The 14069-nt window shown below is 49.8% G+C and overlaps 1 protein-coding gene across 2 annotated transcripts in view; it reads left to right on the top strand.

The window, feature by feature from the left end:
• The window catches only part of ct (homeobox protein, cut), a 754353-nt gene that overhangs the window by 124325 nt on the left and 615959 nt on the right, over positions 1-14069 (top strand). For both annotated transcript variants that reach the window (XM_089573991.1, XM_089573990.1), the window contains exon 2: positions 9800-9910. In XM_089573991.1, the coding sequence (XP_089430117.1) occupies positions 9800-9910 (111 nt within the window). The remainder of the gene's footprint in view (positions 1-9799; positions 9911-14069) is intronic.

Raw genomic sequence — 14069 nt, 5'->3', positions numbered from 1 at the left:
CTGTACGCAGCTTTATTATGTGCGGATGCGGAGGCTTTGGTTCGGGTATAGGTATCGCCCTCCCCCCACCCATTCGCCGAGTTTCGTGGGTGCGGAGCTCGGTGAAGTTGATGTAGGGCCACTTTGATTGCGTCTGAGTTGTGCGTCGTCGGGGTTTTGGGGAAAGCTGGCTACGTGGGCGAGCGGGTGGTTTTCAATTTTGGCGGTGTTCGGACGGAGAAAGAACGGGGGGGGGGGGGGGGGGGGGGGGCGAGGCCTGATGCAACCCGCTCCCTGCCGCCGCTTCGAAGCAGACCAGACGCTGCTTGGAAATGCAAGATTGAATTTGCTCACCAGGATGGCTGAGTCAAGTAAAACGCGCAAACAGGCGCACACAACGCTCGTTGTATGCATGGCGACGAGCAAGGAGTGGATCTGGAAAAAAAGGATGTGGAAAACACATCAGACAAGAGTAGAGTAAGCCTTGCATGGATGAGAATGTGTATTCAGGCAATAATTATGTCGTTTCGAATTGCGGTGTCTGTTTTGTTCTGATCGTGTTAAGTGCAAGATATTCAGTTAGGGGCGTCATGCCGCACCCATCAGAAGACCAGACGAAGCAGGTGGCAAACGTGGAAGGTCAGAAGGCAACGAGATTTTTCAAGTAGAGAAACTACACGACTTTTTTGCAGTTGATTCAGTAAAATTAGTAATGTGCAGCGCGGTAAACTCACCCGTGGTATGGGGAATGTGAGCGCACCTCTTGCGCCAAGACTTTTATAACCGCCCTGCTGTTCTGCTGATCCAGGTTTTCACGTAGCCTTGAAAACAAAAAAAAAAAGGATTAGTCTTTCTTTTCTAAACAGGATTTATACGTCGTAGCTCCCACCTCAGTGTGCTTCTTTGGTGTTCAAGGATGAGTGTAAACAATCTGTGGGTGGTGATGATGTTACGTTCTCTCACATGTCCTCGCCTCTCCCCTGGTGTCCGGCAAGTCAGGTCTCGGGCGATTACGTTGGCGCGCTCGTTGCTCTGGTGTCCAGTCGATTCGAGTGGGAGGGAGTGTGTCCGTGCAACACTTATGGAGGAAGTGTCGCGCCTGTTTTGATAACAGGCCAGAGGCGTACGACGCCCGACATGCCGCTCGTTAGTCGGTTATGACGGGTCCGGATTTTGATGTACTCATTCTCCGGTTCGGTCCCCTTCTCGCGTTCGTGTGCTGCCGCTGAATGCTGCATGCCGTTACCAAGCCGTTGTACACTTCCCTGCTCCGGCGTCAAAACTGGCGCCGCATTAAAGATCATGGAGACGCTTTTTGGCTCTCTGGTCATCCGACCCTATCACTCATCCTCAGCCTCGTTATACACCCGTTGCCTCCGAGTGGCCTAATAAGTCAGCCAAGTAGGCTTCAGGCTACGCAGTGAGGTGTGTTTGAATCCCACTTGGAAATATGCACAAAAAAAAAGCTTTATTTCTGATGTCTGAGAGGACATCGTATGCATGTTCCTTGAAGGCACATGGCGTGGCCATAATAGACAGTTTTAGCATAGCGGAGACGTATGCAGGGTTACTGGATGCCGGCTGCGCACACGTAGAGGTCCCACCTGGCCTTGCCCCTGTCACTGCCCGTGCGGAGGAGGCGTTCGGTAATCCGTTATACGTCTCCGCTAATACGTCTCCGCTTTGCTAAATCTGTCTAATGCTGGTGACGGTCACTGTGTATTCTCTGTACTCGTATGCTGAAACTGCACACTCAGGCAATTCTTCTGATAATAACTGCTTGGCATTTACGAGGTGTAGTTTAACGCACTAAGCTGCAGGCAAATGTTTCTTCATCTTCGCTACTTGCGAAGGCTACCGCTATGTGGCGCTTTGGTCTGCCGTTCAGACAGCTCATGTGCTTGCTCAGGTGGGTAGGACGTACAGTTATCGCTCGAAAACTTCTTTAGCTGCATCTGGCCGCGTGGTACGTGCCACTGTCACAGCGAGTGGGACGTTTCTATACGACCCCACAATCACGCAACCTCGCGCTCGAAACAGATAGCCATATACACACGCGGAACGGGCACTTAGTGATGATTAATTGCTTTTTAGAAGCAATCAAACCTTCTCGCGCCTTGTCCCCTAGCAATTAGCAAAGCATTTACGGGGTGTAGTTCAACGCATTAAGCTGACGCCTGTCATTTAGTCAGAATCAAAGTGTCGCCTCCACACAGAACGCCGTAAGATATATCTGCTAATTGGTACATGGTATTCTGATTGCCATACAGTGTAATGAAGTTTAGAACAGGCTGGACACATGCATGTAGGTTGCAAAATTGTAAGAATATCACGCCAACTCTTTGTATCGAGTTTCACTTTGGCGTTCGGCTTCTCAGCCCCAAAGTCCCTGTTAGATGTGCGCCGCGGCAGCTACGTTTGTATGGAGCGGTGACGTGCGAGTGCATATACGATGGGGACGCGTGCAAACCGCTCGAGATGTACACGCTTCATACGCGACCCACCTTTTACACTTCCCGATAAGTCGTACCGCGCTAACGGTCATTAACGTTTATTGACGACCCGCCAGGGGACCGCGTATATGGCGTGCGAAAAGGTATATATCTAGCAGCAATGACGCTAATGCAGGAACCGCATTTAGAGCGCGCAACGCGCGAATTATGCCGCAGCTCGGCTCCGCCGCTAATATGCAGCTCAGCAGCAACCGGCCGGGCTCGCTATTCGCAATCGAAGCGACAAGGTTTTCGAAGCGCGTGCCGGCCGTAGAAAAATCGAAGCCAGCAATCAGCCGCCGGAGGAACGGAGGCTTGAAACACGCCAACGATTTTATGCCGCCAACGGTGTGGCCCAGGAAAACAGCGTCGCCTGTCGAGTCACGCCATCGTCATCGCGTTGTAATGATTGTATCACAGCCGCCAACTACGTCCACTTCGGGGGGGAGCGCGTCTAGCTAATACACTCCCAAGTGAGCGACGACGACAGTTCCGCCGAAAACACAGCCTGCTAGCAAACAGCGCCGTATACAGTCACTCGGGGGCGCCGCGCTTGCCAAGAAGTGTACGAAAGTCTTCCTCCCAGCGACGCACGATTGCCTCCTGTGGAAAGGTGGGTTGGGAGCTCCGCGCTCGATGTTTATGCCACGCGTCCCGCACCGACAATTATCCCACGGACTCAAATTAGGGAAAAGGGGCGCAGAGGGGGAATCATTCCGCCCCTGTATAACCCGCTGCGGACCGTCGTTACGGCGGCGTTACGGACATCGAAAAAAGGCGTGCAACTGGCGAGTCATGTTCGCGAATTCACTTTCTCCGCTGCTTTGTAGTGCGCTCGCGTAGACACGGAGTTCAAGCCACGCGAAGCATTGATTAACTGGCAACGCGCATGCGAGGAGCAGTTCGATTTTTTATACCGGGTCCTTGTAGGGGAGCGCAAGTTTGCTTTTAATGCGTTTTTGAAATGCTGCGCGCAGCCTTTTTTATGTTTATTTCCCTTTAAGGATGAGAATCAGCCCTGGCGTGCCGGACGTTTTAATGCCCCCGCCTTCGATTGTTCTTGGTTACGGGTTCATTTGGCGAAACCATCGTACAGTTACGCGTTGGCTGTCGCTGCTTGCATGGTGTTGAGTCTGCCTGAAGTTCTCGGCATGCACTAAGAGGAGATGTCTCCCGTATAATTAATACTGGGTATCCGTGTACAGGGTGTTTGGGGTTTTTCGATATGGTCGAGCTGCTTGTGTTTTTTCCAGGAAGAGAGAGAGAAAAAAAGGCAAGTGTCGCGTTTTCGATCAGCTTCTTATGTGACGCCTTGAATCTCCACATATATCTGAATGTCATATCTCCAGAATGCGCGGACGATAAAGCTTTCCAGTGCAAAAGTGCGCGCCGGTGTCAAGATGCGAGCGGCGTGGTCAAAAAATTTTTAAGGGATGTACAGTCAGGGACAAACGTCTCCGGACCACGTGTTCCTCTAACGAAGCCGATAGCTCTGCTATTAGTCGGCAGCCGGAGACCACACTTGTGGAGGTAAAAGTTAAATTTTTGTTCTTTCATCTCCACAAGTGCGGCCTCCAGCCGCTGTCTGAGAGTAGAGCTATAAGCTTCGTTTGAGGAACACGTGGTCCGGAGACTTTTGTCCCCGACTGCACAGTCGGGGTCAAAAGTATGTGGACCACATGTTCTTCAAACGAAGCCGATAACTCTGTTACTAGCTTGCGGCTGGAGACAGTGCTTGTGGAGATGAAAGAAATTTGGACTTCCACCTCCACAAGTGTGCTCTCCAGTCGCCGGCTAATAGCAGAGCTATAGGCTTCGTTTGAGGAACACGTGGTCTATAGATTTTTGACCCCGACTGTACTTATTTATGACGCCTCTCGAAACGATTAGCCCTAAAACAACTATTTTCTTGACATTTCGGCGCATTCGGTTTTCTCATGAGGTGATGGCGGTGTAATGGAATAATTTCAGTGGTATCTACTTCGCCAAAAGTAACCGAGCAACAGGTTTTTGTTCCTCAACCGTATAACGAAGCATTCACGGCATCTCTAAAAGCCGAAAGGTGTCATAACGTGAGTTTAATGGCTCACCTTACTTTACACATATTGAGAACTGAAGCTCTGCCATAAGTGCTTTGCTACGCGGCTAACAAACAAACCACCGCTGCCCGGTTGCTTTTAGCAAATACGGTACATGGAACCTCATGCTTTTCGTTTTGCATCATCCTGAGAAGCACTCTGATCAAAATTTCCTCACTTATAAAATAAAAGAGCGGCCTTGTATAACGTCTAGATAAGTGCGGGTTACATTTTGGGATGAGTACCATCGCTGACCAGAAAATATTTCTCGTTATGGGTGTCAAGATCTGGAAAGCTCGCGAGACACTCTGCATCTGTGTAAACGCCTGAACCAGGCGGGCGAAATCGCTCAACATCGCTTCTTTGGCGTGCCACTAGCCATATCACACGATCTTGTCTATCTCAAGTCAAGTCAAGTCAAATCAACTTTATTTCAGACATGTAAAGAAAATCACATGGCTGGGGAGGAGGGAAAAAAAGCCGCAATATTGTGGCTTGACAACGTTCCCTTCCCCCACACTACATCGGCGGCAGGGATAATGAAAGCGTGTAAAGCATACATACAAACATACAAAGCACGTAGTTCACAATTTGAACATAACAAAAAAGAAATCGAAAAAAATAAGAATGTACGGTTTATCCGCAACCGGAAAAGCAATCAACATAATATATCTTACATCACATACAAAAAGAAAAGGCATATCAAAGCAAACACATTCCAACACAAAGAGAAATCAAGGCATCGCAAAGGCAAGGCTAGCAAATATTACAAAAATAAAGTTTTCATCTGTTGTATCGAAGGTAAACGAACGGAAGAGCTGGGTAGGCGAAACTGATTAAGCAAAGTAGGTAAGGCGTAATTTAGTGTCTGAAATCCGTAATTAGTGCGAGGACGTGGAACATACCAAACTTCATGATGGCGAGTTAGATGGGAGTGCGTATTTTCGAGTAGATTGATAGTTTCTTCTAAGAACGGCATTCGACGTTCGGACAAGGATTTGTACAGTTGGAGGAGGCGAAAATCATAAAACGAGGGGGCCGGACACGAGAGAAGCCGGACACCGTTATCAGCAGTACGCCAGCGAGCGATCTTATTGCGGCAGCGCAAGCGGGAACAGTTGCATGACTGGTTGAAAGTGAAACGGCACAAATAACGGCCAGCTTCACGAAGACAGAGGGAGAGAGGAATAGGAACTGCCACGAAATTAAGGAGGAAACGTTCCGCTACTATCACTAGTGCGGTGACGTTGCTTCGAATTGTGTGTCAATTAACACGCCTTATCGAATCAGTAGGCGTTTTACGCGGCTGGTAATGTAAAATTTCTGAGCTCGCGTTGCGGATGACACAGCGAAATCCGAGCGCTTTCTCGGGTACAGCTGCGCGATGTGGAAATCTTGCCTTTGTGAAAGCGCCCTTTTGCTCCAGAATTTGGAACACGCATTCCGCTGCCCTCGTGATGATGGTATTAAAGCTAGACTGTATGTTTTTATTTTTTTATTCCCCTCTCTGCATTTTGCAATTCCCAAGGCAGTTAGAATGCTACCTTGTTACTCTTATTGCCAGCTGAAAAGCTGGACGAGGAGAGTTGAAAAATGGAGAAGGAATATGAAGAGAGTGGTGAAACCATCGCATCCGTGTGTTTGGAAAGCACTGAATATGTTGTCGACTGCGGTGATTCAGCGTTCGGCTGGTGAGCGCGGGGAAACGGGGTGAAATCCCTGCCACGGCAGCTTCGTTTAGATGGAGGCGGAAGGCAAAAGGCGCCCCTGTGCTGCTGGTATTGTTCAAACATTCATAGTTTCACCGGTGTTTTGCTATGCCTTGGGTCGAAAAGCCGTTTTTGTGTGTGCTGGTTGTTTGTGAACGATTTGCCCAACTATAGTTACCACGATTGTTATATTAATCTCATATCTCGGAGAAACATTGGAAAAACACTGTTGTTTTCAGGGGCTAATTTTATTTCGCTTAATTGCTCAAATCTAGGACTACCTCCAGCCTCCCTCTTTCTGTATAGGCGCTGTAGACACAAAACGCCATAAACTTATACCGCTATACACACGTCGCAGCGACCACCACATCGCTGTACCAGGATTGCTGGGAATGGCTACGCTATTATCTCTACCGCTTATCGGCACCTGCTCCAATGTGGTCCAGCTTCATGGCCCTCGTGACGTTTCTCGCGAGTTACGTTGTACAGCGAGGGCAGGCAGGTGATTTCTTCACACTAATAATGTGAACAAGGGAGCAGGAAGCCTCGGAATGCTTGCCAACATTTTGACAAGATGACTTCGTCTGGGCAAAGCGTTGATCATTGGCGGGTTTTAATAGGGCCTTCACTTCGAGGAGGAAGGCACTCTCCCATCCCTCACCGGGCCTTCACTTTGAGGAGGAAGTCCCCCCCTCCCCCCCCCCTCACCCAACATCCCTTTCACCGGGCCTTCCTCCTTGAAGTGAAGTGAAGACCAGGTGAAGGAGAGAGCCTTCCCCTCCCTTGTACTGTACACTTTGCAAAATACATTATGTTTTAACATACGGCCGTTGCAATGAACCTTAATGCACGGCGATGGCTCGATGCCGCATAGGGAGTTAAGGGAAGCGAGGGAGCCCGCTGCGATTATTGTGTGCAGTGCATGTGACAGCGCAGCCCCCTCGGAGTCGACTCTCTCGCGTGCCGTCATCTTATAAGCGGGGCACGTGCCTGATGATCCGCACCTCAGTCCCCCGTCTTCGTGGGCGCGCCGGCAGCACACGTGCGTGACCCGCTCGTGGTGGCGATTCGGCAGCCGCTGAGCGAGACGCGTACCAATCACGGATCGATGTATTGTGCCGGTGGGCGCGGGCGGCCCGGCGACTTCGATTCTGTCGATTCGTTCGCCGCGCGGGACATCTCCATTTGACACCGTCTCCGTCAGATACGCGCACCCGTCGATACATCCGCGTCGCGCGGCTTCTCTCCGCCGCCGCATCGGCCGCTGATGACCGGTGTCGCGACACTTCGGCGAACGGTTGCGCGGCCAGCCGCGTCCGGCGTGGACAGCTCTAATGGATTCTCGGCCACTTCCGTGTAAGTAAGGGCAGCGCTATGCTGAAAGGGTGAGGAAACTGGTTTAACGGAACACTATATCCGGCGTTACGAAGCAATATCCGTAGCTCTGAGGTGGTTTTGCCAGGGCAGTTCCTACTCGAATCACGAACTTGAACGTAATTCGTTTTGATTCTACCATCTTAAAGGTAATTGCTCAGGCACTGGATCTCGTCGTCACATCGAGCGTTTCCTGCTGAGTTTCTTAAAAAAGATTTGTTCGCGAAGCCTATCGTCTTCGTCTTCGCTACTCTGGTCCTCGCTTTATTAATATAGTTACGTATTTCACTGCCCTTTCTTCGCAATGGCTTTGCACTATTGGTGATTATATGTGGAGCACTTCTTAATTATAGCGGTTACTGACGCAGGAACGCTGTGCTTGTTGCCTCTTTTTAAACTGCGTGAGACGACGAGTATGGTGCATGGTTTCGATTTGTCTGAAATGGGCACAAGCCCATTTCTCTGCTCGGTGATGGTCTCTTAACGCTACACCTATCGTTTTCCTTTCCATTGCTCACTGCGTTGTCCATAACTTAAGCTGAACCTTCTTCGTTAGCCTCCACGTTTCTGCCCCATAGGTGAGTACCGGTAAGATACAGCTGTGGTTTACCGCTTCTTGTGTACCGCTTGCGGGATACTGGTAAACTGTCATTCATGATCTGAGAGAACCTGCCAAATGCGCTCCGCTCCATTCTTGTCCTTCTAGTTATTTCACTTTCATGATCCGTATCTGCGATCACTACCTGCCCTAAATAGACGTATTCCCTTACCACTTGCAGTGCTTCGCTGCCTACTGTAAGTGGCTGGTCCCTTCCGAGACTATTGATTTCTTCAGATTTCTTCTTTCTAATTACTAGACCCACCCATTGTTACATACCAGGTAGCATCATCCCACCGCTGCCACCAGTTTGTTACATACGAGGTAGCATGGCCGTGTGCCGAAGAGGGAATGAGGGATGTCTGAGACGAGGCTGCTGGAAAAAGACAATGAGAGAGGACTTTATACAGGAATTTACACATTTACAAGTGAGCTGCAGGAACGCTGCATCACGACAACTCATCAGGAGCTCTTTGTCATCGAATGGTCTCCTGATGAGTTGTCGTGATGCAGCGTTCCTGCAGCTCACTTGTAAATATGTAAATTCCTGTATAAAGTCCTCTCTCATTGTCTTTTTCCAGCAGCCTCGTCTCAGACATCCCTCATTCCCTCTCCGGCACGCGACCATGCTACCTCGTATGTAACACCATCTTTACTTTTCTAGGTTCTCGATCATGTCCGGCAATTCTTACCCTCAGTTACTTAGCAAGGAAATGTCATCAGCAGATCAGAGAATATCAAGGTATTCTCGATTGACTTTTATCCCCAATCCTTCCAAATCCAGATCGATATCCCATTGCTGTGCCTTACTCTCTCTCTCTCTCTCTCTCTCTCTCTCTCTCTCTCTCTCTCATTAACGTCCTGATTACATTGGCTTCTGTATAGATTTGCGTAGAACTCTTCGGCTGCCTTAACTACTTTAATTAGCCTTAAATGTTGCAAAGTTGAGTTTCCATTGGTGACTTGTGGGGAGCGAGAGATTCTTAGAACCTTCCGCTGCGTCACAGGTCGGACGGCCGCCTTTGTCAGTTGGTGCGCGGACGCTGGGGACTGAGGGTCGAGGGTTAATTGCTGTAATCAAAGGTTGCAGCCAAGTACTACACCAGGGTGGCCAAATCCTGTTCTGGTGAGGGAGTACTTTGTCGGCTCTGGTCCTTAAGATCAGGCCGCACCCCAGGCCTGGTTATGCAGTTCCATCGACACGCGGATTTTTTTTTTTTTAATGCGATGACGATCAGGTTTCGAGCCGCGGCCCACTTGCATGCGAGGTGGATGCTCTACCTCTGCGCCATCGCTGATCTATTCCACGCACCGTATGTGCATATCTACACACAATTTCACGTCCTCTGAGTCATGCATGACACCTCGCGCTTCTTCGAAACTCCACATACTTCTCACCTGCTTTGTGCATTTGAAAGCCGGCATTAACGATGGCATGTACGAGCACACGTGTTGGAGCACACCGGTTTATTCAGTCATGAGAGCGTCAGTGTTTGCCTCTGGTGCTCGAGTATTTCAGTTGCACTTTCGCTTGGACTCGAACCGTGTGCCCTGTCGGTCTCCTCGCAGAAGGAACTGGACGTGACGGCCACAGAACTGGTGGACAGGCAAGACGCGAGCGATGCAGCCAGGTCCCGGCTCGTCCAGCTGTGCCGGGAATTCAAGAAGACCGCGCCACACGTAAGTGTCAATCATCTGCACCTTTGCGCGATCACGCACGCCACGTTTTGTGGCTTTTGATGCGCCATTGGAGATAGTTCCTTATAGTGCAACACAGACAAATGCTTTCACGAACGCATGTTTCGAAAAGATGAAAAACGATATATTACATAATGATGTATCGGGGACAAAAGTAGTATACTCCACGCGGCGGAAGCCGGAGCAACGGAAAACTAGAGTTCCTGTATCTACGGAAAACTGCGTTGCAACGCCATCTACAGGCGGCATCTGGGATCGAGACAGCCAGTGCGTGACCTTTATTAACAGCAGGCATGTCGCTTGGCTCGTTTCACTGTTTCGTGCCAAAATGCCGCAGTTTTCCGTTGCTCCAGCTCCCGCCGCGTGGAGTATACCACTTTTGTCCCCGATAGTACATGATTGGTCGAGAATCGGGAACGTATATAGCGCGTGATGCGTATGGTCCTATTCTGTGGCTGCTATACCGCGGTGGCATTACGGAAGTGTAAGGGAAAAACAGATGCTACCTCCGATGTATCGAGTTGTATGTCCACTTGACCTCAGATAGACACATAGATAAATTTAGTGAAACGAAGGCAAAGGGTTCGGCCAGAAAGATTGATATCTGACCTGCTACTCTGCACTGAGGAAGGGGAGGAGGAGAAGGAAGAGGGTCGTGATGGGTGACGATGTGTGCCCCGCTCACGTTGTACAGACTGTACCTCCTGAGCGGGACACCTGGAGTCCTACAACCTACAACTCGATACACACAGTCCCACCGTAACCCATCACAATAGCATTGTTCCCTAAACACAGTCCCTGTGGTGCACTCTTTTTCAATTACATTCTCGCCTCCACCTTCGACTTGATCCTCCCTCCTCCTTTTCCCAGCCCATTTCCCCCACCTCTGTGAACGCTGGAAATGCTTATACTTCCCAACAACGGCGTTCTTCTCCAGAGTGACGGCGGCGTGACCTCTTCCCCAAGTTTGCTTCCCTTTTTGTGCAGTCTCCATAGCCGGGGGGCTGTATATAGCATGTATACGCAACAAATTTGCCCTCATCAACCTGAGCGGCGTTATTGTCTCTTGGAGACCCGCGAGGTTTGAGTGGCACAGGGCCGGATATTGAAGGCGCGGCGCGGCCCCCGCGGTCGCACTCGTCGAATGAACCACTTTCTTCCTTTTTCTCCTCATGTATACTGCCGAGACCTCGCTCCGGCTACCTGTTGTTTAGACTGGAAACACACGCGGGCTGTCGCTTTTTCTCCGAGCTCTTTGTTTTCGGCGGAAAAAGTACGTAGACGGAGAACGAGAGAAAGTGCGCGTGCTTGTGTGCGTGCGTGCGTGTCCCATCTTGTTTGTTTACTCGGCCGCGATTCCAGTGTTGGGCTCCGGGCGAGCGCCGGGCACGAAGGGAGATGCTTTCTGAAATCGCGGGTACGCAATGACGCCTTTATTAAAAATGAACCTCGCCTTTTCTTGTTCGCGCTGCTTCCCTTCACTCTCTCTCTTTCGCTCGTTTCGACTTCGACTGACACCTGTCAGCACCGCGCCGAAAAAAAGAGCAAGATGAGAGTTCGAAGAGTTTGCCCGTGGAAGCAAAGCAGGAAAGCACCCCTTGTTCTTTAGAAGCTCGCAGATTTTCTCTCTGCACGAAGATGCGTCTTCTTTTTTTTTTTTTTTCTCGTAGAGGAGGAGGCAGACTTTATTAACGAGGCACTTCAAAGTTGGCTTGAGTGAACGATGCGTCCTCTTTATTCACGGCTTTATCCCTTATTTCGCGCTTCTGTTTCTCTCGGCCTTATTTCCAGGAAGTTCGAGGAGCGGGTGTTATTGCTGCATATGTATAGACTCGGCCGTTGTTGCTTTTTCTTCTTCAAAAAAAAAGAAGAACGAAGGCTCATTTACTTTCCCGTAGCTGAGTGGGGAAGCCCCGCATACCCGCCGAAAGTTTCCTTTCGCTACCTCTTCATTCGATTTTGTTTTTCCCTCGGGGCAGTGCTTGTTCGTGCATGGAAGCTTTCCCTCATTGTCCGCGTCCGCTGAGAAAATATTGACGCCATGACATGAAACGCACTCCGGAGGGAGACGTACTTTTCTGAAGAGTCTGCTTATATACGCATAAAATAGTGTGGGCAATCAACTTATTTCTCTTTGAACGGTGGAAAGCTGGAAACGCTGCGATTAATCCCTGTCAGTTGGCGGCTCCGATTTTCAAGTTAATAACTGTCTACAACGGGGAGGCTGACGGAACACTGTCATGCGTAAATTCTTGCACCAACTTTCGAGGCAAAGAAAGAATAGCAGGATGGATCTCGCTAGCTGGTTCTTGAAGGGACTGGCGCTTTAAAGAACAGTGAGAGAGATGAAAGGTATCGCTGTGTTTTTCTGTGCATGTGGTCTCTAGTTGTAAGAGGTGGGTTTTGTTTGCCTAACGGTCTCCTCCACCTCTGCCTCGAACTCTTCAAGTGGCACATTGGTATTTTTTTTTTCTTAGCGTACTGAATGAAAATAATATCAACATTAAAGAGCTGAGCTGATTGCTCGTCTATATACGACAAGCTAATAAGCAAACCCAAACCTTTGCGCTAGCAAACTCGTTTCAACGCCGTCATTCGTTTATCTGCAACTACGATAAAGCTTAACTGAGCCGAAATCTCGATCATATATATCGTTCTCTACATTGACATAAAAATTCCCGCAGCTAGTTTTAATTCGCGTCAATTTTTTTTAATTCACACTTCCAGTGTTCATACCAAAATGCTCAAAATGTTTATGCTCGTAGGCTCGGGGCCGTACAAACTACTTGTACAAAGCTAAGAGTACGTGAGCTACTCTTGTGAGCCTATTCTTCGGTTCCTTTCCTAAACCAGCGGGCGGAAAACTGGGGACAGCCGCCGCGGTGGCTCAGTGGCTATGGTGCTCGGCTGCTGACCCAAAAGACGCGGGTTCGATCCCGGCCGCGGCGGCTAGAATTTCTTTGGAGGAGAAATTCTTGAGGCCCGTGTACTGTGCGATGTCAGTGCACGTTAAAGAACCCCAGGTGGTCGAAATTTCCGGAGCCCTTCACTACGGCGTCTCTCATAGCCTTAGTCGCTTTGGGACGTTAAACCCCACAAAACCAAACCAAACCAAAACTGGGGACATTTTTATCTCTACTTCTACTGCACAATTCGTGACGTCATTGGTACAGAGCGAAAACAGTTATTTCCAGGGTCAAAGAGTTTATTTGTAGCTGCCGCGCCATGCAAACATGTTGACTGAACAAATAAAAGTCGTCGTTAAAGGTGATACAGCGCAACATGTACGGCTGCTGACCAGAGCTTTTAGACCATACTAATTCCGAAGCTCTCCATATGGCCCGTATATCGACATGAGATACTTACTCAGACTGATTAGATACTCGGAGCTTAACAGGTTAGCGACTGTCACGCCACTAGCGGAATTCAGGCGAGCTACTCAGCGCTGGTCAAAGTATGGACACGACACCGTCAATAGCTAAAATTCAGTTTGCAGATGGCGCCTGTGCGAGCTGCCTCCGTCCAGGAGAGGTTCTTGCGCTTTAGCTCTCAAACCAAAACGCGCGCGAACGCAGCCCCATCGCGAGCCTATTTCTCGTGCGCATCAGACGCAAACGCGCTCTCGTCGCGCTTTGCTGATCGTTCCGCCGTCTAGACCGCGATTATTCTCCCGCTCTCTTCCCCCGGTGTATCGCGCTGCTGTCCCCACCAGCAGCAGACGCGATGCCAGCGAACGTCAAGCAGGACCATGGATCACTGTCACGCGCATTCAAAATTGTCGCAATGAAACCTCCCCCTCCTCCTCCTCATTGCGCTTCTTTCAAAATGGCCCAGAAACAAAAGAAAAAGGATAGAAAAATAAAAAGAAATGCCTTCGGGTCTCCTCCGAGCTGGCGCCAGTGGTTCGCGTCTCATTCGAAACGAACCGGTGCACTATTTATAAGACAGTCGAAAGAAGAGGGAAGGGAGATGAAGAGGAGGAGGAGGAGGAGGAGGCACAAGGTCTGGCCGTGTATTCGATTCCTTTTCTACCTCCGGCAGCGGGCATTCGTTGGCCCGAAAATACGTCGTCAGCGGAGGCTGCGCACAGCCCAGCAGCAACAGCAGCAACCAACAGCAGACCCACGTGTACACCTCACTG

Source organism: Amblyomma mixtum, chromosome 2 (genome assembly GCF_055824585.1).
Source record: "Amblyomma mixtum isolate Tamu chromosome 2, ASM5582458v1, whole genome shotgun sequence".
NCBI classification, from domain to species: domain Eukaryota; kingdom Metazoa; phylum Arthropoda; class Arachnida; order Ixodida; family Ixodidae; genus Amblyomma; species Amblyomma mixtum.
Note: the sequence above shows the minus strand (reverse complement) of the source record. Positions and strands in the feature narration are given on the sequence as shown.